At 42.7% G+C, this 25,041-nt stretch overlaps 1 protein-coding gene across 6 annotated transcripts in view; it reads left to right on the top strand.

Annotated features, from left to right (window-relative positions):
- Window positions 1–25,041, top strand: part of Pus10 (pseudouridine synthase 10) — a 78,028-nt gene that overhangs the window by 27,265 nt on the left and 25,722 nt on the right. For 5 of the 6 annotated variants that reach the window (XM_028876372.2, XM_028876374.1, XM_028876373.2 and 2 more), the window contains 7 exons: window positions 9,329–9,363; window positions 14,078–14,189; window positions 16,926–16,987; window positions 17,457–17,502; window positions 19,614–19,678; window positions 22,701–22,786; window positions 23,592–23,717. In XM_028876372.2, coding sequence (XP_028732205.2) covers window positions 9,329–9,363; window positions 14,078–14,189; window positions 16,926–16,987; window positions 17,457–17,502; window positions 19,614–19,678; window positions 22,701–22,786; window positions 23,592–23,717 — 532 coding nt within the window. Of the gene's footprint in view, window positions 1–9,328; window positions 9,364–12,901; window positions 13,338–14,077; window positions 14,190–16,925; window positions 16,988–17,456; window positions 17,503–19,613; window positions 19,679–22,700; window positions 22,787–23,591; window positions 23,718–25,041 lie in introns of those variants that run through there. The other variant, XM_037208933.1, reaches the window with a different exon arrangement.

Here is a 25,041-nt window from a genome sequence, read left to right as displayed (position 1 = left end):
GGACATGCTTATTGGAAAAGTGAAATGACTCAGAAACATGAAGTTAACTTTCCTCTTTCCTACCTCCCATCTTCTAGAGTAACATTTTAGTGTATCTTCAATACTTTTGCTGTATGTATAAGACATGTACATGTATATGCAGTATGTTAGTTTGGGTTTTCATGGAACATTAATGCTCTATAAACATCGTGTAATAGACACTCTTCAATACAGAGCTCATATATGGTTAATTTATAGTGCCTTAAATTAGTTCATTTAACCAATTAACCAGTAGTTAGATCACCTTCAGTTTTTATTACAAATGAAATTTTCAATTATACATCATTGCACAAAGAACTAATGTGTATCTCTTTTTGTCTGAAAATTTTTTACATTCAGAAATGCTGGATCAAAGGTGACAGGCATTTTAAAATATGGTGAATATTTACAAGTTGACCTCCTGAAAAGGAGTTTACAGGTGTGTTGCAGCCTCGGACCTTCACCAACCCGGGATTGTCATAGTTTAAAAAGACTTTCTAATCAACTTGCAAAAGCTATCTTGCTTTGATTTTCAGCCACAATCGTTTTATATTTTTCCCAGTTATTTTACTTTATTTTAAAATTTCATTTATTTTAGTATCTTATGTGATTAGATGTTTTGTTTGCATGTGTGTCTGTGCACCAAATGTGTACCTGTGCCTGAGGAGGTAAGAAAGGGGCTTTGGGCCCCGTGGGAGCGGGGTTACTATGGTTGTGAGGTACTGTGCGGGTTCTGGGTATTGAACCTCTCTGAGAGCAAACAATTGCTCTTAACTGCTGAGCCAGTTTTATTTTAGATAAGTTGTCATGTAACCCAGGCTACTCTGCAACTTACTAGTCAGCCAAGACTGGCCTGGAACTCCTGCCTCTCCCTGCCAAGTGCTGGGACTGTTTGGTTTTCTTTTACCACAGTTTATTTTATTTTTTCTCATTTTTAAAAAATTGAATAGTAAGAGTTGTTTGGGATGTAATGGCTCCCCCATCCCGAGACAGGGTTTCTCAGTGTAGCGCTGGCTGTCCTGGAACTTGCTGTGTAGACCAGGCTGGCCTCAAACTCAGAGATCCCCTGCCTCTGCCTCCTGAGTGCTGGGATTAAAGGTGTGCCACCATGCCCAGCTAAATTTATAATTCTTATAGAACTTTTTGTCTGGAAACAGTTTCTGTATATTTGTTCCAATTGTTTATGCCTTTCAATTGTGTAAGATTTCATCTTTGGTGTTTGTGAGTGTATACTTTAAATCGTAGTTGAAAGTTTAGTGGGATCTATATTTCCCTGTAACATCTTCTACCTGGTTATTAGGAAAGTTGTGTGTGTGTGTGTGTGTGTGTGTGTGTGTGTGTGTGTGTGTGTGTGAGAGAGAGAGAGAGAGAGAGAGAGAGCACACATGTCTGCTTGAACACTCACATATTTATTGTTTCTCTTGTAAATGACTATCTCAGTCTTATTAATGTTGCTGGTTTTAGTTGATTGTCTTAAGTATTACAATTACATTAGTTATTGCTAAATTGTTTAGTTTAAACTTTACATCTTTGCAGAATGTTGACAGGTAACAGATTTGTTGTGTTGTTAGTGATTTAAATGAATTGGACATTTTCAAAAATGTGCTTTTTACTTTCTTACATGGTAAATGATGATGGCTATAGCTAGTATAAAAAGGTATTCAGGATTCTCAGAAATTTTTAGGAATGTGACAGGTCATTTAGTCAAACTTTTAGAGAACTGCTGATCTAGATCTATGCTTTATTTGGAATACTATTGCTATGATAAATCACCATGACCAAAAGCAACTTGAGGAAAGGATTTGTGTGGCTTTTATGCTTCCATATTTATAGTCCATCACTGAAGGAAGTCAGGACAGGAACCGATGCAGAGGTCATGGAGGGGTGCTGCTTACTGACTTGCTCCTCATGGTTTGGTCACTGAGTTTTGTAAGGGTGCTGGTGTTCTGACACCAAATTCAAAGGGAAAATATATTTGCACATCCCAGAGCTCTTGGCAATAGATGTCCCCTGCTTCACTGTTATTTTTTTTTTTAAGATTTATTTATTATGTATACGGTGTTCTGTCTGCATATGTACCTGCATGACAGAAGAGGGCACCAGATCTCATTGCAGATGGTTGTGAGTCACCATGTGGTTGGTGGGAATTGAACTCAGGACCTCTGGAAGAGTAGCCTGTGCTCTTAACCTCTGAGCCATCTCTCCAGCCCTCACTATCAACTCGAGAATTAGCTGAGTTCCGTTGTTTCATTGTAGCTCATGAATGGTTTTCTTCACAGGTGTTCAGATTGCCCTCCCTCCTCTTCGCCCACCCTTCTCTTGGCGTTTCCTGCAGGGATTATTTCCAGGCGAGTCTCTTAGAGCTAAGCAGACAGCAGTTTGGGAAGGCAGAGTGTAGAAGCAGCCGTTGTGGGAACCGGGTTAATAGACCTGTAACCTAATTTGTCCTGCAGAGTTGTTCTGTCTGTGCTGATCTGTCCTTGCGTTGTCCTAAAAAGACAGTGTTTAACCTTTAACTCTCGGTTTTTATTGCCAGCATAGTGGGGAACCTGGAGTAGAGACAGTCTTAATGCCTTGTTTCCCTCAGAGAAGAGTAACAGTTCTCTCTGTCTCTCTGCGGGGCTGGGGCAGGGCACTGAACCATAGATTAGCGTCTTCAGTGTCTGCACTGAGCCTGGAGCTCACTCCTTAGCCCAGGGCCCTCTTGTCTCTGTTTCCCCAGGGTTGGAATTATGTGCCCATGCTGCCATGCCTAGCTTTTTATGTAGGTGCTGGGATCCAAACTCAGGTCCTCCTGTGACAAGCATGTCAGTGACTGAGCCTTTTCTCCCTCCCCGCTGGGGGGTCTTGGGGGATGAGACAGGCTCTCTCTTTGTAGCCTTGAGTGACCTGAACTCAGAGAAATGTATTAGCCTCAGCCTCCCAAGTGCTGGGGTTAAAGGTGTGCATCCTCATCCTGGCTCCTCTGGTGGGTTTTAAGCATGGCTAACATACGTTGTTCTCCAGAAGCAGCTCCTAGGTTTTTTTTTTTTTTTTTTTTTTTTTTTTAAGTCAAATTTGAAGCAAGCTTTAATTAAACACTGTCCAGGTGGATGGGCTCTGGCCAGGTCCACACCCAGGTTCCTGGGAAATGGCCCAAGTCACAGTTTGTAGCAGTTTAAGAAGGGAAACCCATAGTTCATTGCATTTCCCATCAGGTCCAATGGGGGCCAGCATACATCTTGACGTATTTCCTGCCTGTGAACTTCCCGCCCACATGTGGTCAAGCACATCTGGTGCAGATGGGGCAGTGAAACTTGTTATCTCCCATAAACAATGGCCTCCAGCATTTCAGGAACTCTGTCCCCGGGCACGGGACCTACAGATCAGAGTTATTTTTGTTTCATGGATCTCTAAGGCATGATGATTAAAACTTAAAATGTAACTTTGACTCTCACACAAGCACTGAGCAAACCAAAGGCAAAACTCATGGAAATCAGTGCAAACAACTAAAATCAGAAGATCTCCACGCAGCTCCCTCCCTGAGGAGACTGCTGGGTACAAAAGTGGTGTATAAAAGACGTGTTTGTATTAAAGGCTTCCCAGCTGCTGCAGCCCTGGTGACATAAAAGGCAAATGTCAATATTCAGCTGAGAGTGACTTGAGAGCATGTAAGAGGTCAGTATTTGCTGTGCTCTCGCTGGGGCGCACACCTTTGGTTCCAGCACTTGGGAAGCAGAGGCAGGAGCTCTGAGGCTTAGTCTGTCACAGTTGCTTCATCCAGGTCTGTTGTCAGAGGCACTGGGGAAAGAAGAGCATAGGACTGAGTTAGGGTGGTAGTGGAGGCAAGGCGAGGGTGGTACAGGACTTCCTTCTCAGCTGAGTGGGCGGGGCCAAGCCGCGCTTCCCAGTCCTTTACCCTCTGTCTGCCTTCCATGCTGGAGACACAAGGTGAGGAGCGAGCGTTGATGGGACAGATGGGTCCCATGGTCATACCAGGCTTGGGGTGGGGAAGTGAGCAGGAAGGGAATCTTGGGTGGGGAAGAGGGAGGGTTCTTATTAAAGTGTTTATAACTGGCCGCTTTAGGGGCAAGAAAATCTCATTCTTTCTGTCTCTGTCTCTGTCTGTCTGTCTGTCTGTCTGTCTCTCTCTGTGTGTGTGTGTGTGTGTGTGTGTGTGTGTGTGTGTGTGTGAAATAGTTGTGAGCAGGAGGTATATTTAATGCCTCTCTAGCTGCCCCTACAACTGTTCCCATTCCCCACGGGGAGGAGTCTATATTTGTATTGAGTTGAAGAGCTGTGTGTGATTCAGAAGGCTTTGGGTCTCAATGACATTGGTTGTATTTAGAAACTCCCAAATGCCTGCTAGTGTGGAAGTCCTGCTAGTCTGTGCCTTCCTCTCCTGTTTAAATTTTTTTAATGTGTGTGAATGTTTTGCATGTATGTGTGTGTCTGTGCACCATGTGCATGCAGTGCCCACACCAGCCAGCAGAGGGCGTTGGACCCCTGGAACTGAAGTCACAGAGGGTTGTGAGCTGCCGTGGGGGCTGGGACTTGACTCAGGTCCTCTGGACGTGCGGCCCCATTCCTTACTGCTGAGCTCACCTCTCCTGCTCAGTCCTCAGCAGGTGTACTGGAGACATTAGTCCTTGCGTGGTCACTGGCTTATTGCCAATCGTCTTCGTTTTGCTCAATTCCCATCTTCCTCCTTGGTTCTCAATCACACTGAGCATTCCTGGAGACAGATATGATTGTGCCATGCATGGGATTCTTTTAAATTTGCCTTAGTGTGAAATCTTACTGTGTCCCTGTGTGGGAACAGTGGTCCTGTGAGCTGAGCACTGTGTCTTCCTTTGCTTTCCCGGCCACACAGCCTTAGCCACGTTAGAGCTCCCAGAACCTGTTATTAGCACCCTCTTGGCTTTGTACCTAGAATACACCATTTGGAGTGCACTTTCCCCATTGATTCCCAAGTGCTTCTAGTAACCAGTTCCTCCCAGCTCAGGTGTAGGACAGAGGGTCCTTTACCTGCCCCTCAGATACAACCCATTAATGGTACTAATTACTGCGTTACTGTGCTTACTGCTGTCTTCCTCCCTCTCCCGCCTTTATTTTATGGGCTTGCTCATGGACGGAGACTTGTCTCCCTTGCTGCATGTCAGTGAGATACCCCAGTAATAAAATGTTGAATCCTTTTACCTTATGGTTAAGGTACCAAGGGCTGAAGACAATAAGTTACCTTGCAAGTGATTTGCGATGTTCAGAGCTATAGTGCCTACCTTATGTACAGGTGTTTGTTCTTACTCTATCAGGAATTACAGACCCAGAGATCTATAAGAATGAAAAAATAGGCTGGTCATGCTCTCTTCATTTTTCTGGGATGTATGACTTTCTTTTTTAGAATATTTCATATTTATTTTTTGACAATTTCATACATGTATGCAGTATATCTTGATCACATTCAAGCTAGACCTCCCCTCCTAGTCCTCCAGACCCCTGGAACTTAGGACTTTCTTGTGCTAAATTTCCTCACGTGTGATACATGCTTTGGTACAAGCAATTCTTTACCGTCTTCTTACACTTCACTTACAGAAAGCGATAGTGTGAAAATGGTTATAACTTGATGAGTTATGAAAGACTCGAGGATCGAGTGTACCTTTTGTACATCTTTGTGAGAAGCTGTGTAGCTAGAGTTTTCCGCCTTGCCCACAGTCAGGACAAATCTTTGTCACCCGCCAGTCCCACAGCCTCTCAGACCCAACCAAGTAAACACAGAGACTTATATTGCTTACAAACTGTATGGCCGTGGCAGGCTTCTTGCTAACTGTTCTTATATCTTAAAGTAACCCATTTCTAGAAATCTATACCTTGCCACGTGGCTCGTGGCTTAGCAGCATCTTCACATGCTTCTTGTGCTGGCGGCATCTGGCAGTCAGTCCTTCTGCCTTCCTGTCCTTTTATTTCTCCTCTCTGTTAGTCCCGCCTATCCTTCCTGCCTAGCCACAGCCGATCAGGTTTTATTTATTGATCAATCAGAACAACTTGACATACAGACCATCCCCCAGCACAGCCAAGTGCAGACCATCTCAGACACCTGCACTCAGGCCCATGGTCCTAATCATCCTCTATACGGACCTGCTGGGTAAAGCCACGAGGAACCCAAGAATAGGCTCCCACAGGACATACAGAACATCCCACATCAAAGTTGCATGTGTGTAAATGTGGCAGTTCTTATGTTATGGTTTGTCTGTGGGTCCGTGTTGATTTGACACTCAAAACATTCCGACGTTTCCAGTTTCATTTGTCTTCATTTCTTGTCTCATTGCTGGGACAGAATAACTGATGAGGGCGACCTAACAGAGGGAGGGTGGCTGCTTTGGCTCAGAGTCCGGGGAGACGCATGGCCCTGGAGATGGGGAAGCGGGCACAGCGGCACAGCGCGGTCTTGCTGTGTCCACAGTCAGTGTTCAGCTCACCCTCTCCTTTCTGTGTAGTCTGGATCCCAGCCGGGGGCCGCCTAGCAGCATTTAGGCTGTGTTACCAGAGAACACAACACCTCAGCCAGCAGTTAGTCAACTTCCCTGGTTAGGATTTGCCTAGCTGGAATTCTCAGAGAAAGTTAAACTGAGTCTAGGATTAAATTGTGTGGCTCCTGAATTTTCAGGAGGTGACACAATGCCTCTGGTATCAAATTTGATTAAGCTTGATAGCTTTAATGCCATTTGATTCTGTTGGGCAGAAGAGTTTAATTGCTTACTCTAGACAATGGGTTTTTAACTGACTAAAGAATAGTGTTTATTAAAGTTACCTTGGAGATCTGAAAGGGAGAGGTGTGCTTCTCTTTCCTAGGCCGAAACAGGTCCAGGGCATCGTTAGCATGTGGTAAAATGGGATAACTGAGCAGTACTGACTTCTTTGGGATTCAGCCTTCTATCTCCTCTGAGGCATTAGTTTGTCTAACCTGCAGCATGCTTGAACAGGGAGCCTGCAGAGGCTAGGAAGGAAAACTGTTAGCAAGTCTCAGGTGCCAAGGACTTCTGATTCATTTTGTACTGCACATGGTTATCTGGTTTCCCTTGGCAACCTCCAGTTTTCTGCTGCTTTATAATCATAGTTAGGATACTTTGTACACTGACGACATCACGTGGAAGTAGCTCAAAAGAAGAGACAAGAAGGTCATCGAAAAGTACAGAGGAGCCAGGCATGGTAGTGTACAACTTTAATCCCAGCACTTTGGAGGCAGAAACAGGGAGATCCCTTGCGTTTAAGGCCAGCCTGGTCTACATGTTGAGTTCCAGACCAGCTAGGGCACACAGTGAAAACCTGTGTCAAAGCAACAACGAAAGTTCAGAGGAGTCTGAGATCGTGTCAGAAAGAAAGTTTTCCACAGCTCAGACTGGACCAATGAGAGAGAGTTCAGAATTACCGTGGCAGCTTGGGGTGTGTGTGTGAAGGAGTGGATCAAATCCTGCAAACTTTTAAGGGGGATATCTGAATTGTATTGTTTGTAAACTTAGGTGAGATTTCAAGGTAACAACAATGCTCCTTGTTGTTGTAGTTTGAATTCGGCATTCTTAGTGTGATCACTACTGCTTTATTAACTATATTAAGTATGTATCAGGAACCCTACTTGGTTGCATATATATGGTTTCACAAATTCTCACAATATATCTGCAGGGCAAACATTAATATTCAATATAGAGAAATAAGATTATTGATCTCTTGTATTATAAAGAAGGGTAGGACAGCATTCTCTAGGACACTTCAGCTTCGGGAAGTCATTGTTATTTCTCTAATCTTGAAGTCCTGTCAGTCTCCACAGCGTTTGTTCTGGAACAGTGTGCTAAGCAGCGCCCCTTTGTCATAACCTTTAGTCATCCCGAAGTTTAAACTGCGGCACTCTTAGTTCGTTCTCTCACTTTATCTGTTAGAGCCATGCCCGTCCACGGTGGAAAAGGCTGAGTAAGTGGAGGACAGGAAGGAGTCTCAGTGCAGAAGGTGGGGGTGGAAAGGCAGCAGATTCAGCAGCTGCTGAGGCATGCCGAGCCTTCTCCTAACTCGGGAGTACTCTGTGGAACTTGGCTTAAGTTGGGACACGTAATGTTTCTGAGTGATCCTGAGGTTTAGGCGTCTCTAGTGTCCTGCTAGGAAGAACAGGCCTCTGCGTATGTGTATAACTGCTTGAAGAGGATGTGAATGCTAATGGTTGGCCGTTTTTGTAACACATGAGAGCAGAGACTGTGGGTATCAGTGATCTACATGTGTTCTTGTTGTGTTCACACAGTGGCATATGCTGCGGCAGGACAGGCATTCCTTGTTTATAAGCTGGAGGAGGGTCATGGAAAACTGAGAGATCTTTGTGTCACACATTACAATGCAAAGCAGTTTGCATTATTATCATTTACTCCTCATAACAGGAGTTATCTAATTCTCCATTTTAGGAATTTTGCAGTTAGAAAAAGAATTTTTAAAAGGTTTTATATAAGTGTTTGCCTATATGTATATATATGCATACCTGTTGTCCACGGAGGTCAGAAGAGGACCCTGGAACCTTGGAACTAGAGTAAATGTGGTTGTGAGCCGCTGTGTGAGTGCTGGGAACCAGACTTGGGTCCTCTGTAAGAGCAGCCCATGTTCATAATCCCTGTGCCGTCTCTTCAGCCCCCAACTCTTTGCAAGTTTTAATTATTTTTCCCAGAATATTTTCTCTAACATAGATTTTTTAAGTGCATGAAAAAGTTAAAAGAAACATCAACCACATTAGATTCCATGATTACCATTTTACTGTATTTGCTTTATTATATATCTGCTCTTCATTTACCCGTTCTCCGGTCTGGTGGTTCAGAGAGAGTTGCAGGTAGAAGTGCTACATTTAGTTCCTGACCATATCCACATGAATATGATGAGTCCGATAGTGTTATTAAAAATAAAACCCAGACATTCAGATCGCTGTGTTAGAAGCTGTGTGGGTACTGAGTCTCTTTGGGCTGTTTGTTTTTGAGACAGGGTCTTATGTAGTGGAGGCTGGCCTCAGACTTGTTATATAGCCAGGGCTAGCCTTGAACTCCTAATCTTCCAGCCTCTACCTCCCATTTGCTGAGTTTGTTGGTGTATACCACAAGGCCTTGCCACTTTGAATTCCTAGACCACAGCAGGTCAGCCTTGCAAACTGAAATCTTGCATGAGGTCACTGCCTTCAAGACTGACTCCTCTTCTCATAAGAGGAGTTTGATTAACAGATTATTTAAGCACTTTGATAATGGTGTGGAACTTGATTTTACTGACTACTTTTCCTCTTTTCTTCTTCTGGATGTGACTGAATTGTCTCCAGCATGCTGCGTGGTTGCTGGTGAAGCAGGAGATGGGGTAAGTAGGGGTTTTTACCATTATTTAAATAGAAGCCACCCGGGTCGTAAAGTACTTTACTACTGCTCCCTCCTTTCTTAGAGTATTCAGCAGCTAGAGAAACTGGCACAGTAAATGCTTTCATTATGTACCATGTCCAATTTGCTTACATACACAGCAGCTTTTTAAGAGGGACTTGTTCAGTGTGATTGCAGATATGTATTTACAAGCATTAGGCATGTATTGAAAGTAGTTTGGGAGGTTATCTTATGGATAATAAATTTTAGATTTATACTTGAAGCTAAATTAATAAAACTAGATGATAAGCCACAAAAAGTAAAATTCTGGTTAAATCTGAGTAATAATGAATTTACAGGTAACACCCAGAAAACAGAAATTAGCAATCAATCCCTTATCTGGAACTCTTAGAAGACAAATAGGTTTTGGAATTTAGATCTTTGGATTTTAGGAATGTAATATGATGTTAAATCTTATATATAATGTACACCTTTTTAGGGTGGTACTGTGTAATTAAATGAGCTATTTCTGCAGTGAAGAAAAATACATAAAATTTGGTAAACAGCCTCACATGTTCAAATCAAATGCATTAAAAAAACTGTTGAATCTTCAGAGTTTTTGGTTTTGTTTGATTTTTAAAACTAAGCATTCTGAAAAGGGGCCATGGATTATAGGAGGTTCCTGTGTACTTTGGTGAGAAAAACCAGGAGAAAACATAGCTTTCTGCATTAGAAGCTCATCTGTGGTTCTGAGATTTATAGAAAAAAAAATTAACATTGTTTTGTATATTATGTCCACATCTTCCCTTTTCAAAAGAGAAATAACCATATATTTATCAATGGTTGCAGGCTTAATGAAGTTTTAGTCCTTAAATTTCAAAGCCTTAAGATAGGTCTGACAAATTTTGATCTATTTTTAGAAAAAGAATGCCATCATGAGAACATGCCATTTTTGTAAATGCTTTTCCTTGGCATGCACATTGCTTGTGAGTTACTGCTTTCATTCCACATCTAAGGGTTCTGGACCAAGCTGTTTCTTTTCTTTTTTCTTTTTTTTTTGCCGGAATGCAAAATCAAGGTTTAATTCTGGATATCCAAAAGCAATACAAGCCTAGGCAGGGACTTCGTCCAACAGATCCAATGCAGTGGAGGCTGGAGGAAGTCCCAAGCTGTTTTTTTTTGACTAGAACTTGATCCAGATAGGAGTCCTAGGTCAGACAAACACAGGCTGCTTCCTCCAGGGTCCTCACTGTGGGTGAGAAGAGCACTAAGAATTTCCATTAAGGAACTGACTTAGGGAATTTCACTCAGAATAGTTGCTAGGGTGTTGTGGTTGGCTTCTCTCTAGACTGCTGGCTGTGCTGTGTCTAGAGTGAGATCAACTGCAGTGGATAGGAAGTGCAGTTAGGGAGGGTCACAGAAGGCTGAATTTGCTTCAGGAGCACTAGCCTTCTAAAGGACAACCAGATACCGGCCAAGGACCTCTGTGGAGACATGTATCCACAATTATACTAGAAAAGTTATTAGCCATATTCAAATTTCATGATTGAAAATCTTAACTTTTTTTTTTTTTTTTTGGTTTTGGTTTTTACTGAGTCAGGGTTTCTCCGGGTAGCCTTGGCTATTCTCGAACTCACTCTGTAGACCAGACTGGCCTCGAACTCACAGAGATTTGCCTGCCTCTGCCTCCTAAGTGGTGGGAGGCATCCAGAAAAAAAAAATCTTAAAAAAAAACCCTTAACATCTTAAGTATTATATTTTTTGGCCATATGTATGAATAAGAATTTCAAGCTATCAATTAAGCCTTTGCTCTGTTTTTTTAATCTGGAGGAGAAAAGTACCTGCACTTGGAAGATTTTTAGCAAGATTACCAATTTTGAAATTCTTCATATAAACCAGTTTTCTTTTCTGTGTATGTATGTTTGTTTGTTTCAAGGTATAGTTCTGGCTGGCCTGGAACTCAGAGAGAGATCCCCCTGCCTCTGTTGGGATTAAAGGCATGGCAGATTTTTTAATGTATAAAGAACAGTGTTTTAGCAGGATTGACTTTTGCTGTAGCTCTTCAGATTCTCAGATCTATAAACAATTTTAAAACCGTTTATTTTTCTGTTTCTATTTTTTATCCTTTAAACTATATTTTCTTGGGACTGGAGAGATGGCTCAATAGTTAAGAACACTTGCTGCTCCTGTTCCAGAGGATCCAAGTTTGATCCCCAGCACCCACAGAACAGTTCACAGTCATCTCTAATTCCAGTTCTTCTGGCCTGCATGGGCACCAGGCATTCAGATAGTGCACATACATATGTGCAGGCAAAACATTTACACACATACATAAAAATTGTTTAATGTATTTAATTTTTAAAAAAAGATTTATTATTTATGTATAGTCCAGAAGAAGGCATCAGATCCCCTGGGATTGGAGTTGCAGGCAGTTGTGAGCACCCTAAGATAGATGCTCAGAACTGAAGCTGAATCCTCTGCAAGAGCATGGACACTCTTCTTTTTTTTTTTTTTTTTTAAAAAAAAGATTTATTTATTTATTATGTACACAGAAGAGGGTGCCAGATCTCATTACAGATGGTTGTGAGCCACCATGTGGGTGCTGGGAATTGAACTCAGGACCTCTGGAAGAGCAGTTGGTGCTCTTAACCTCTGAGCCATCTCTCCAGCCCCACATGGACACTCTTAACCACATTCTCAAAGACGTGCTCTCATATCTTAGTTACATACCTTCAACTTGGATGTGAGTTTATGCAAATGTAATTAAACTGTTGACACAATACCAAAACAGTCTTTTAAAGCGTCTAAATGTGGGCTCGAGAGTTGACTCTGGTTAAGAACACTTGTTGTTCTTGCAGGGGACCTGGGTTCAAGTCTAAGTACCCACATGGAGGCTTACAACCATCAGTAGCTCCAGCCCCAGGGCATCTGGCACCCTCTTCTGACCTTGGGCAACAGGCATGCATGTGGTGCACAGACACACAGTTTTTGTTTGTTTGTTTGTTTTGTATTTTGGGACAAGGTCTCTCCATGTAGTACTGGTTATCCTACAACTGGAGACGTAGACCAAGCTGGCCTTGAACTCAGGGCCTCTGCTTCCTGAGTGTTGGGATTAGAGTCCTGTGTTTCCATACCTGTTGACACACAGTTTTGTAGTTTCCAAGCAATACACATAAAGTAAATAAACATATATGTGTGTGTGTGTGTGTGTGTGTGTGTGTGTGTGTGTGTGTGTGTGTTTCTGATATTCAGAGGAGTAGAAACAGTTGATGAAACTTACTGTTTGTATAAACTCTTGACGGTAGACAAGTGACTTGCTATTCTGTCAAATAAAAGATTTATCTGGGTATTTCATTGTTAAACTGTAGCCCCAAAGCACCTTTAACTATAACCAAAGTTATGGTCTCAACTGGATATAGAATGAGTGGATAACTTTTTAATTTGCATTTTTAGAGGAACAGTATACTGTTCCTCTAAAAATGCAAATTAAAAAGTTATATGTATATATATAAAATATATATAATATATACTTTTATTTTCTTCTGTATGGGGTTACTTATTAGTTTATGGACAACTTAGTAAAGGCTATACCAGAACAGTAGTTTTATATTTTTTCTCCTAGATCAATTAATTTTAACCATTAGCTAAAAGACTTTTTGTGTCTTGCCTGCAGTTAGTACTTTCTGTTGGTCTTGAAGAATTAAATTATTATAAGGGATAGCATTTGTAGGTAGTAACTCCATCAGTAAAGACTGGACATTAGAAGGAATGACTCAGAGTCTGTCATGATGGCACACTCCTTTATCCCAGCGTGCGGGAGGCAGAGGCTGGCCTGCAAATGAGTTCCAGCACAGCAGGGCTGCACAGAAACCTGTCTCAGAAAAACAACAAAACCAAACAAACAAAGGGATGATTTGTGACTGCATTCTGCCTGGCTCTTGCTGTAAGCAGTCCTGTGATCAGCCGTTGGAGTGTTGGGTATGTTAATCACTTGAATGATACAGCCTTGTTAGTTTGTAGTAACAGCTTGGGGGTCCTCAACAAAGGAGAACAGTTTTAGTAATATATACTAGAGCTCGACTGTGTATTTCCTCAGTTTCTTTCTATTACAGTTGTAAGCTACATGCTAAAGCGAGTTCTCATAATGGGTGTTTATCAAAACCACGATATTGGCTCATGAGTAGATTTAAGGGAATGTAAGATTTTTTATTTAACAAATATTACACTGGTAAACCTTTTAGAATGTAGATACTTCAGGATTTAATGTTTCTTCTTAAGCAGTAAGAAGGGGAGAGTACAGCTTTTACTTCATTTCCCATAAGTAAGCCCCATTTTCAGGAGGGGTGATTGCAGACATTTGTAACATGAATATAACTATTGCAGTAGGTAGTTTTGAATTTCCAGGCAGTAAACATTCATCTTTTTTGACCTTTATAGAATGTATGAATCTTGGAATCTCATGATTCCAACTCAGGAAAATAAATTAATGTGCTTTTATTTGAATCTTCAAAAGTGGGCTCACATGCCACTAAAAACATTAATTCTTTGCTCTTTAGAGTATAGGCCTATGAGGTGAGGAATTTTGCGTGCTTTGTTTGATCTTCTTTCTGCTGTATAAAATGGTGCCTGACATTATGCTCCGATGACTGCATGCATCCTTTTCTTTAACATGAACAGTGAAGTTTTTCATGTTGTGAATTAATTCTTATGTTATTCAGAAAGCAGAGTCTGTCTATGGGAAGAAATGATGTGGTTCAGCTGAAAGAAGCCTTCAAATGGATAACTCACCCCCTGTTCTCAGAGGAACTTGGAGTTCCCATTGATGGGAAGGTATCAGACATGGGCAATGTTGATCTCTGGGTTCCTGGGCTCACCCTGTTACTGCAGAGACTTGGTTAGCCAAAAGCATCTCCTGTTTATATAACTCAGTGATGGATCTCCTCAGGTTTTGGGTTTGTTTGTTTTGTTTCATTTTTTTGTTTTTCGAGACAGGGTTTCTCTTTGTAGCCTTGGCTGTCCTGGAACAGGCTTATCCTGACCAGGCTGGCTGGCCTGGAACTCAAAGATCCGCCTGCCTCTGCCTCCCGAGTGCTGGGATTAAAGGTGTGCACCGCTGTGCTGTGCCCTCTTAAGGTTTTAAATGCTCATTTAGTTCTGTCTAAATTGATGTTAAAGCCTCTTGTTTGTTTTTACTCTTTGTGATCCAAGACACTTAAGACGATAACAAATACTGTGAACACATCGACCTTAAAAGCCAGAAGTAGATCTTCCCCTGAAATTTTTTGTACTTTAGCTGAAAGGACAGATTTACTGGTGCAAAGCAATGTATTAAAAACTGAGCAAGGAGCCGGCGAGCTGACGCAGTGGGTAAAGGGGCTTGCCACGAAGCCTCACGGCCTCAGTTCAATCCTTGCCTCCACTTGGTGAAAGGAAAGAACCAATTACCACAGGTTGTTCTCTGAACCACACGCACACAAACACACACACTTTTGTTTGTTTGCTTTTTAAAGCTAAGCAAATATCAAATCAGCTCCAGACTAATCTTGGTTTTCTGTGGCGCTCTTGCTTTCAAATGTATAGACAGTAGGTATTCAGTCCAGTGGAAGGCCTTGTTCTTAAGTTCCTGTTTCTCGGCAGAGGCTGCCTTTGAAGCGAGGACACCTGGCCGCTTTTCCAGTTCTGGAGAAGATCTGGCCTCAGTTGTGCGAATGGGTTGGAATCAGGGACAGCCCTGCAGCCGCCCTGTGTGAAAACAGGCCGCTTCCAGCTCATCTGAAATCAGACTTCAGCTCATTGCTCATTTCTCTAGAAGGAAGTTTCCTGAATATTAGATCTACCCTATTCAAGTAAAATCCCAGCACTGTGCTCTAAAAACCAGTTAGGTTTTTAAAACCATTCTAAATTACATACTCCATCTCATAGTAAAAATAATCCATTTCATGTTTTTGGCTTTTTGAGACAGGGTCTCATAGCTCTGGCTGGCTTTGAACTTACTATGTAGCTGAGAACTCCTGACCTTTTGCCTCCCCCTCTCAAGTGCTATGACTGAATACTGAAAGAATAAAGAGTGAAAATACCTCACAGATGGTCTGAAAAGAAAATGAAGTCATGAAAGTACTTTGGAAATTCGAGAAGTCATTAATATACACAGTTCTTACCTCAAATTTCAGTTTTGAAGCAGATAATTTTAAATTTTACATCCTGAGTCAGAAAAGAAAGTGAGAGACAAAAGATCTAGTGATGTTGGAGTAGACTCCAGCTGGTTTTCTTTAGGGGACAACACTTGGTTCATCTTATTTTTATCATGTGTATTAGGATAAGGTGCAAAACAGAAGCCATTTATTATTGTAATTCAGAGAAGATAATCAGCTTGGTAAAGGATCTAGTGAGCTCAGGGTAATGAGAAGGCAGTGGTATGTGGCATTTACAGCTTTTTCTTCAGTAGCAAATCTTGAATATTCTCTGCAGAGATAAGATGTATGTAACATGAAATTATTCAAGTACAGAAGTGCTTATTGCGGCAATTCTTTAGTAATAGGAATATTTTCTATAACTTGCTGTCTCACAGTTCTTCCAGCTGAAGGTGTCTGTAGTGAGATCAGCAGGACAGCTTTCCAATATGGCTAACAATTGGCTAGTGAGAGCCGTACCCGTGCCTTGTGGTTCCACCCCGGGGGAGAGGGGATTGGAAAATCATCTTGTTTGATAGTTTATAATGTGGAAACATCACTCTGAAGAAACAAAAATTAAGAGTACTTTTTTAAAAGTCAGATGTGAATACTTTGGGGACAAGCTTGCAGGCTGGGGAGATAGATGGCTCGGGTGGGGTTGGCCACACAGACCTTCAGACCTGAGTGAGGGTTGACAACAGGGGCCGATCTCTGCGGCGTTGTGGCCTGCCAGCCTAGGCTAATCGGTGAGGGACAGTCACCGTGAGAGATCCCCAGCTCAGAAAATAGGATGGTGAGGGACTGAAAAAGATAACCGATGTTGACCTCTAGCCTCCATGTAGAGGTACACACCCACATGCACACACAGACATGCGCGTGCGCACATACACAGGCTTCATCCAGAGTTCTTACAGACTTGAACAGAGTGTTTTTGTCCTGCTAACACCTGGTCAGTAATGGCACGGAAGTTCTCGGGAGTGTTAGTTATCTCCGTCCAGCTCCCTAAGGAGTTCTCATTCATCTTCATTCTGATGTATGCATCTGCCCAACACAAGTTGATTTAAAAACTTAGTTTAAGGGAGGGACATTTGGGGAGGTTTGGATGGAGGAAAGAGAAGAAAAAATGTTAGGATTATATTATAATCTCAAAAACAAAGCAAAACGACACAACCATACGAGGTTTGGCAGTCCTGTTGGTGACGGGGTCTGGAAGTTCAAACAGAAGTAACGCGCCTCCCTTCCAAGCGGCCTGCAAACAGGCAGGCCGGGGGCGCCAGTGTTTCTGGTCCTGGTAGCTGTTCTGAGCCAGCCTTTGGGAGTTAACTTATTTCCATTCATAAGTTGTTAGCTGTTAGTTTCCTTTTATTCATTTGAAAACTGTTCTTTATAATTGTAGAGCTTGTTTGAAGTGAGTGTGGTCTTTGCTCATCCAGAAACAGCTGAGGATTGCCACTTCCTGTAAGTTGCCCCGTAAAAAAAACAGTGTCAATTATGTAAAATGGTAGTGCTTTTCTTTTTCATGAAGATAGTATTATTTTTCTTTCTTGTGAATATTTTAGAACTTGTCATGCCTTAAATTTAAATGTGATCTCTCATAGAAGATTCCTCATGGAAACCAATATAGTTCACAAATGTACACACATATATAATATGTAAATATAAGTATATAAAATGTATTTGAATTGTGCCAACCTAATATAAACTCATTAAACATTCTTTTTTTGTTTCTGTTTTTGTTTTTTTTTTGTTTTTTTTAGACAGGGCCTCACTATTTAGCCTTGACTGTCCTGGAACTCACTCTGTAGACCAGGCTGGCCTTGAACTCACAGAGATCTACTTGCTTCTGCCTCCCAAGTGCTGGGATTAAAGGCGTGCGCCACCAACCATGCCCGGCTAAACTTTTATCTTAACTTGAATTTTATTTCAGAGGTGAAGTTTGCCCAGATTGTTTCAAACCAGCCAAAAACAAACAGGTAAGGATTTTTACTTCTTAAAATTACCAATAAAGTGAATATGCATTGGATAAGATGTGATATGGTAACGTGGATAATATGCACGTGGTAAGAACTGGTCTTTAAATATTTCCATTTGGCTAATAGACTTTCGTCTTATGTATTTACTTTATTCCTTTGGGTTTTCTGAGATAGCCTCACTCAGGATCACCTGGAACTCACGGTGTAAACCAGTTTGTCCTGGAACTTGTAGCCATCCCAGGCCCTCTTTGTAGGACTCCAGTCCTGCCACACATTGCCCAGCCTCGGGTGTCCTGTGAAACCACACAGCAGGGCTCCCTGACCCCTTAATCTTGCATCTTCTGTCCCTGCAGAGACAGCACCATGTGGATGTGCTGCTGCCAGCTCCGCTGCCCATCAGGATGGCCCACAGCCGTCTCAGTGTGTGCCGACCCTGGGCAGAGACGTCCGTTGGCATCTCCTTCAAGGAGCTGAGTGCTGTTTCAATAAGGTTTACCTCCCTCCAGTGAGTTAGGATCTTCACAAGGTGGAACCTCCAGTGGAGGGCTTCCCTCGCCTTTCCTGTTGGCGCAGCACTGGCCAGGAGGCTTCTCTTGTCTCTTTAGTAATCACAGCTGCTTTCTCAGCCGATTGTGCTGTCTTGAAATTTCCTCTGCCAAATGGCTTACTCCATTCCCTTTAAATTCAGCTGTACTGAAATTCTTACATGGGAAGAATGAAGCCAGATTCTTGGCCATTCTTGGACATTCTTGGCATTCTTGGACATTCTTGGCCACGATGTGCCCTGAATGTCCCCTATCCAGTTCCTGAGGGAGCTTTGTTCCATTCTGACACCTCAGGAGCCAGCCCAGTACCTCCCACGTTTTCCTCAGCATATTCTTGTTGTTTAAGCTTCCTCGAAAATGGATCATTTGTTATGCCCAGATCTCGGGGACCCCCAAAAGACAACCACAGAGACCGAACCCCTATGTAAAAGCAAAGAGCCTTTATTTTCAAACTCAGAGCTTTGACTCTCTGTCTGTCCGATGCAGCGGTGAGAACAGAGAGCCCAGAGCTCGGGCAGGGTGGGGGCAGGGTATCATAGCAGAGGTTGGGGTGAGGGATTTCCAGGGTTCAGGACTCTGATTGGCTGACATTTGTCTAGAGTATAGGGAATGTTTGGAATGTCAGGTGCAGGCCCTCTTAGATGCAGGCCCCACTGGGTGGGGTCAGTTGATGTCTCCTCCTGGGTCGAGGTGTCGCCTGCTGGAAGCTGTGTCTGGGCCTCTAAGCCTGTCATGGCAGCTGTGTGATCAAGCTGTTTTGGTCCCTTCCAACATCATTAAGCTCTGCTTAGAGCATTCAAGAGCTTCTCTAACCCAGAGTCCAAACTCTTCCACATTCCTCCCACAAATCAGTGCCAAAGGGCTAAGAACTACATGCTGAGGTTCATCACACAACAGTGGCCGAAGCATATCTAATTATCCTTTATCAATAAAAACTTGTAGTCAGATATTGGGGTAAGAACCTGAATGGTCAGAGGAGCGGCAGAGAAGTGACCAGTGACCTCCTCGTCGCTCTCCTTCCTCAATCTAAAAGGGCCAGCAATCTTTCTAAGCCCCACCCTACTACTTTTTGTGTCTCTCTCTATGTTCTTGGTCCTCCAAAACCTCTATGGCTAATTTTGGTCAGCTAGTAGCTAGCTCCACCCTCTCATTCAAATCAAACTTTATTGACAGTGTTGGGAGTGTCAGCGTGTGATCAAAACATCCCACAAGTGGCCCTAATACTGCCTTAGTTATTTTTCCTATTGCTGTGGTAAAATACTCTGACAAAAGATTTTGGTGCACAGTACTGAACAAAATGGAGAAAGTGAGCTGGACACAAATATCCATTTCTCCTTTCTTCCTGGTGCCGTGATCTGCCGGGGCTGTTTTTATTAAGGACATAGAAGAAGGGCCTTGAGAGGCCTGTCAGAAACAGACCAACATTATGAGCATTTAAGTTTGACTTACGTTCTTGGGACGATGAAGTATTTCTTGATTTTAATATGTAGGATGATACAATTCCTCAGATCATTTGTGTTTCAGCTCTTGTCTAGATAAAATGTCTTTTTGTTTCACCCTATATAGTCAGTGTTCACCAGAATGGCCGTTTTGAAAGCTTTGAATAAGATAAAAGAAGACGATTTCCTCGAGTAAGTATAGAAGTAAGAAAGTATTGTATAACTTTAGAAACCATGGGAATACTACAGGCGCTCTGGATTACCTCAGACAAGCCTGGCTCTCACCCAAGCTGTGCACATCTTAGTCCTCCTCATGGCCCATGAGGACCTGATGAGTGGCAGTTCTCAGTAAATGTTTATCAGATTAACAGTGTGAATCAAGTCTGACTTCCTTATCTTACTGCAGAGGAGGCCAGAGTGTGACTCGGCGGTCAGTACCTACCTGGCAGAGTTGAGGCCTGGGTTCAGCCACTGGGACCAAAGCCCAAGCTTTTGAATTTGAGAGGATATTGATTCCAAAAAAGGAGTTGCCTCGCCTGGGTTTTCAGCTGAGTAATTGAGTGGCCCATGGGCCAAGAGCTGTTCCTGTTACTTCCCAAATCTGGTACTTTCTAGTGTGGCATCTCTAAAGAGGAGAGGAGGCTCAGGAGTGTCCTCGCTCACTCGCACAGAAAGAGCACTGGCCGGAGAGTTCAGAGACCTGGCGTCAGGTCTGTGCTGTATGGAACTTAGCTATGTCAACTTCTTATTTGGGCATCAGTGCCCTTTTCTAAAATATAAATTGTTAAAATATGTAGAAACAATAAATTTTATATTTTAATTATCAGTACTTTTCTAAAAAAAAAAAACCTAATTATTGTAATTTTCCTTCTAGAAGATCCTTGAATAGATATCAAGCAATGACATCATGATGAGGGTTTCTTATCATTTATGAACTAAAAAAATGATTCTCAGGATGGAAATATTATCATTAAACTTTAAAGAGTAAAGAGTACTTTATCAAGGGGCTGGAGAGACGGATCAGGTCCAGTTCTGGCACCCAGGCAGCAGCTCACAGCCATCTAGAACCCTAATCCAGGGGATCTGACACCCTCTTCTGGCCTCTGCAGACACCAGGCAGGCGCATGATGCACAGACAAAACATTCATACACATAAAATTAAATTTAAAAAGAATACTTTATATAAATACCAGTTCTTGGGTTTCAAAATGATTTTATTGTTAAAGAATCTTAGGAAATCATAGAAAAATTCCAAGCCACCTGTTTGGGGTTAAATCAGAATTTAATTGTTTACAGGTAGCCTCCAGTTCATGGCTTTGGAAACTCCTAAATGATGGACAGAGGGGAAATTGTTCCTCCCTGTCCCTGTCCTCAGATTGAAGTCCATTAGCTAAGAGAATGGCATCCCAACTTTACACTTTGCTCTGGCTCCAGGTCAGAAATGAGAAGGAAGAGAGGGCAACAGTAGTGGAGGACTCCCCATGGTGGGGCAGGTCCCCACACGTGGGAGGAGCCGTTACCCACTTCAGAACAGCTTTACCAATCAGTCAAGGCTCATGCAAGGCAGCAGCCTGTGATCAGAGAGGAAAATGGCTGGCGAGCCTGGAGGGGCTTCTGCTTTGTATAAGTGGGTTTTCCCCTACACCTGAAGACTGTTAGAAATTATCTCTGGGGAAGATAAGGTCTCCTGACTGAAGAGCGACATCAAAGCCCCAATTTACTTAGTGCCACTGCTGTGTGTTAGAAGTGGTTCTCCAGGGCTGGAGTATCAGTTCAGTGGTTAAAAATCACTTGTTGCAAAGGACCTAGGTTTGATTCCCAGCACCCACATGGCGGTTTGTTGCCTTTTTGGGCACCAGGCACACATCTGGTGCACAGATGTACATGCAGGCAAAATAGTTATACACATAGTAAAAATAAATCTTGGTTTGATTTTGCTTGTTTGGTTTTTTTTTTTGTTTTGTTTTGTTTTTGTTTGTTTGTTTTTTTGTTTTTCGAGACAGGGTTTCTCTGTGTAGCTTTGCGCCTTTCCTGGGAGTCACTTGGTAGCCCAGGCTGGCCTCAAACTCACAGAGATCCGCCTGGCTCTGCCGCTTGTTTGGTTTTTGAGACAGGGTTTCTCTGTGTAGTTTTGGTGCCTGTCCTGGATCTCGATCTGTAGACCAGGCTGGCCTCGAACTCACAGAGATCAGCCTGTCTCTGCCTCCTGGGTGCTGGGATTAGAGAGGTGTACCATACTTCTCTGCATAATAAAATAAATCTTGGAGGGAGGGAAGGGATGGTAGTCTACAGCTGATATGGTAGCTTATGCCTATAATCCTAGACCTCAGGAGGCTGAGGCAAATGGATTGTGGCCAGACTTCAACATAGTGAGTTCCAGACCAACTTGGGATACAGGGTGAGACCATATCTCAAAATAATCAGAACATAGGGACTGGGAAGATGGCTCAGTGATTAAGAGCATTGGCTGCTCTTTCAGAGGACCTAGGATCAATTCCCAAAATATCCATACACATAAAATAAAAATAAATAAACCTTTAAAACAAAACAGTAATGTAACATGAATCTTAAAAGGTCTTATTAATAAAAACAAGCCTTGAGCCAAGTATTGGGGTAAATGCTGAAAGATCAGAGAAACAGAACAGTCCACAACTAACTTCACCTCGCCAACTTCTCAGCTGATCTTGTTTCCTCAAACTGGAACCTCTGAGTCCTCATCCGAATGGGTTTCAGCTGAGCTGCTGCCAGAAGCCTAAAAGCTTCCCAGGCTCTAGTTCCTGGTCGCGCCTTAAATACCTTTTTGCCTCCTGCCATCACTTCCTGGGATTAAAAGCGTGTATCACCATGCCCAGCTGTTTGCAGTGTGGCTTTGAACTCACAGAGTTCCAGATGGATCTCTGCCTCCCAAGTGGATAGGATTAAAGGTGTGTGTGTGCCACCATTTTCTGGCCTGTATGTCTGTCTAGTGGCTGTTCTGTCTCTGACCCCAGATAAGTTTATTAGGGTGCACAATATATTGGGGGACACAATATCACCACACAGTAAAATTTGAAAGGTAAAAGCCTGAAGATCCTTTTTGCTTTAAAACTTGAAAGGTGGAGAGAGGTAGAGCCCTTGGGGCTCAGGTTCTGAGTTGCTTAGACAGTGCTGACTCATCTGTTCTATGACGCATGTCTCAAATATTAGTGCCCATCAAGTGTATTTTGTTTTGCAGGCAATTCCCTTGTCCTCCAAACTCACCAAAGACTGTGTGCACTGTCCTTGGAATTGAGTGTACTCATGGTGCTGTTTTTGTTGCTGGTAACTATCTCATCTAGAATGTAGGAGCCCTGTCATCCCCTTGCTGATCGTGTCCACTGCTCTTCCTCTTGTTCCTCCTGAGGGCCAGATGCAGAGAAAACCAGGCAGACCAGGGTGTCCAGTGACCTGACACAGACTTCCAAGAGCTAATGTTCCTATACTCTCCAGAGAGAAAGACAATGTTGTATCGACTTTCCTAATTGCTATATAGCAGGCAGGGTTTTGTTTTCTTTTAAAAGTTACAGTTGCTTCCTAGGGAAAGCTTGAAGGAAATTGCTCTGGACCCTGCTGCCTCCTCAGGCCGGGGCAGCAGCTCTCTTGTGGGGACTGTTCATAAGGCAGTGAGTGAGTCACAATGTGTTAGGGAGTTTCTTGGGTTTTTTTTTTTAACTTAGTGATTCTTAAACTTTTCACAAATTTAATTTTCTGTAATACATCATCACCAATGTTCATTATATTTGAATTATAATTAGTTATCTGTAAAAGCAAGTTTTTTTTTTTATGGTCGTTGTTGTATTCCACAATATCATGTAACTCTTCCAGTGAGTCAGATTATTAATCATTTCACTCACTTGACACACTGTCTCTGTGTTTCTAAAGGATCTATTCTATTGTTACTTTAAATCTTATTTAATTATCTCCATGTCTATGTTATGGCTTCCCAAGTTAGACTGTTTCTTAGTTAAAGGCTAGGCCTCATTTTATATCCTAGCATGTAGAATATCAAATTTACTAGTTACTTCCCTTTTTATCCTAATATATTGATCACAGCATTCAATCCAACTACCTGATATTTCTTTGGCAGGCAGATACAATAAATACTCCAGGAATCTACCACAAACTCCTTGGATAATTGATGGAGAAAGGAAAATGGAATCTTCGGTAGAAGAATTAATTTCAGATCATCTCTTGGCAGTATTCAAAGCAGAGAGTAAGTGTTATGGTGTTCCTGTTTAATGTACATTGTAGATTCCTTGGTGGCTCCAGGAAAGACTTCTCCATTTAGTCGCTCACCTCAGGCTCACCCCAGCCTGGACTCCGGGCTTCCCCAGAACAGGTGCTGTTAATATGCAGGCTCTGAGGTCAGGCTAGATTTTAGTCCGGATATTCCAGAATGTCTGTCCTTTCTCAGTGACTGCTCTCTCCTGGGAAACTCAGAACCACCGAGTCTGCTTTAGACAAATGCATTGAATGTGAAGAACTTCCAATTTTATGTCCAGTGCTTGTTCAGGAGTAGTTAGCTGGCTTCTGCCCTAACCTACAGGGTGATTTAGGAGGAAGTTCCTGACTAGAGAAAATAGATCAAGAGCAACCATTTTGCAGAGGTTTTATGGAGTGTATTGTGTTTTAATTTCCTATTAGTGAGCCATATCTGTGGGATGAGTCAGGTCTGGGAAAGCTTGTTTTCCTTGTCTCAACAAGCCTGGAAGTCAACAGCAGGTTATAGTCTGTGGTTTGTGTGGAATATAGAAGAAGAAAAGGTCTAAGACTTCTATTGTAAAGAAAAACTGCAGGCAATGGGCAATGTCCGTCTTTGGAGTGGGGCTTCTAGCACCACAGAGGTCTTTCGTGGCCAGCGAGGCACCTTTCTCACTGGGAACCTGAGGTTTGACATGCTGTAAAGTCAAGCAGCGGTCGGGATAAGCAGTGCTTAGTGCTGTCCCTCTGACTTGTTAGGAAGACAGAGAAACACTAAACCACATCTCCTGCATGAGTTAGCTAGAGGCTGGCATGGTGAGTAGTTAGCTGGCTTCTGCCCTAACCGACGGGGTGATTTAGGAGGAAGTTCCTGACTAGTGAAAATAGATCAAGAGCAACCATTTTGCAGAGGTTTTATGGAGTGTATTGTGTTTTAATTTCCTATTAGTGAGCCATATCTGTGGGATGAGTCACATCCCTCTAGCTAGGCTCCTGGTGCTAACACCGGAGCTGGTCTGTGAACTTGGCTGCTCATTATTATTTGTCTTATTATTTTTACTCATTTGGTGTTGGGACTTGGCGTGTGTGCAGGCTTCCTTGGAGTTTACGGAGGGTTGTGAGCTGGGCCATGTGAGTGCAAGAGCAGTGCACTCTCCACTGCGGATCCCCCTGTCCAGGAACGCCCCCACATGGTTTCCTTCTGTGGGTGTGCACATGTGGGGGGCACATGTGGGGGTCCACATGTGATGTGCACATGTGGGGGTGCACATGTGGGGTGCACATGTGATGTGCACATGTGGGGGTGCACATGTGGGGTGCACATGTGATGTGCACAT

The sequence above is a fragment of the Peromyscus leucopus genome, chromosome 10 (assembly GCF_004664715.2).
Source record: "Peromyscus leucopus breed LL Stock chromosome 10, UCI_PerLeu_2.1, whole genome shotgun sequence".
In the NCBI taxonomy this organism is placed as follows: Eukaryota; Metazoa; Chordata; class Mammalia; order Rodentia; family Cricetidae; genus Peromyscus; species Peromyscus leucopus.
Note: the sequence above shows the minus strand (reverse complement) of the source record. Positions and strands in the feature narration are given on the sequence as shown.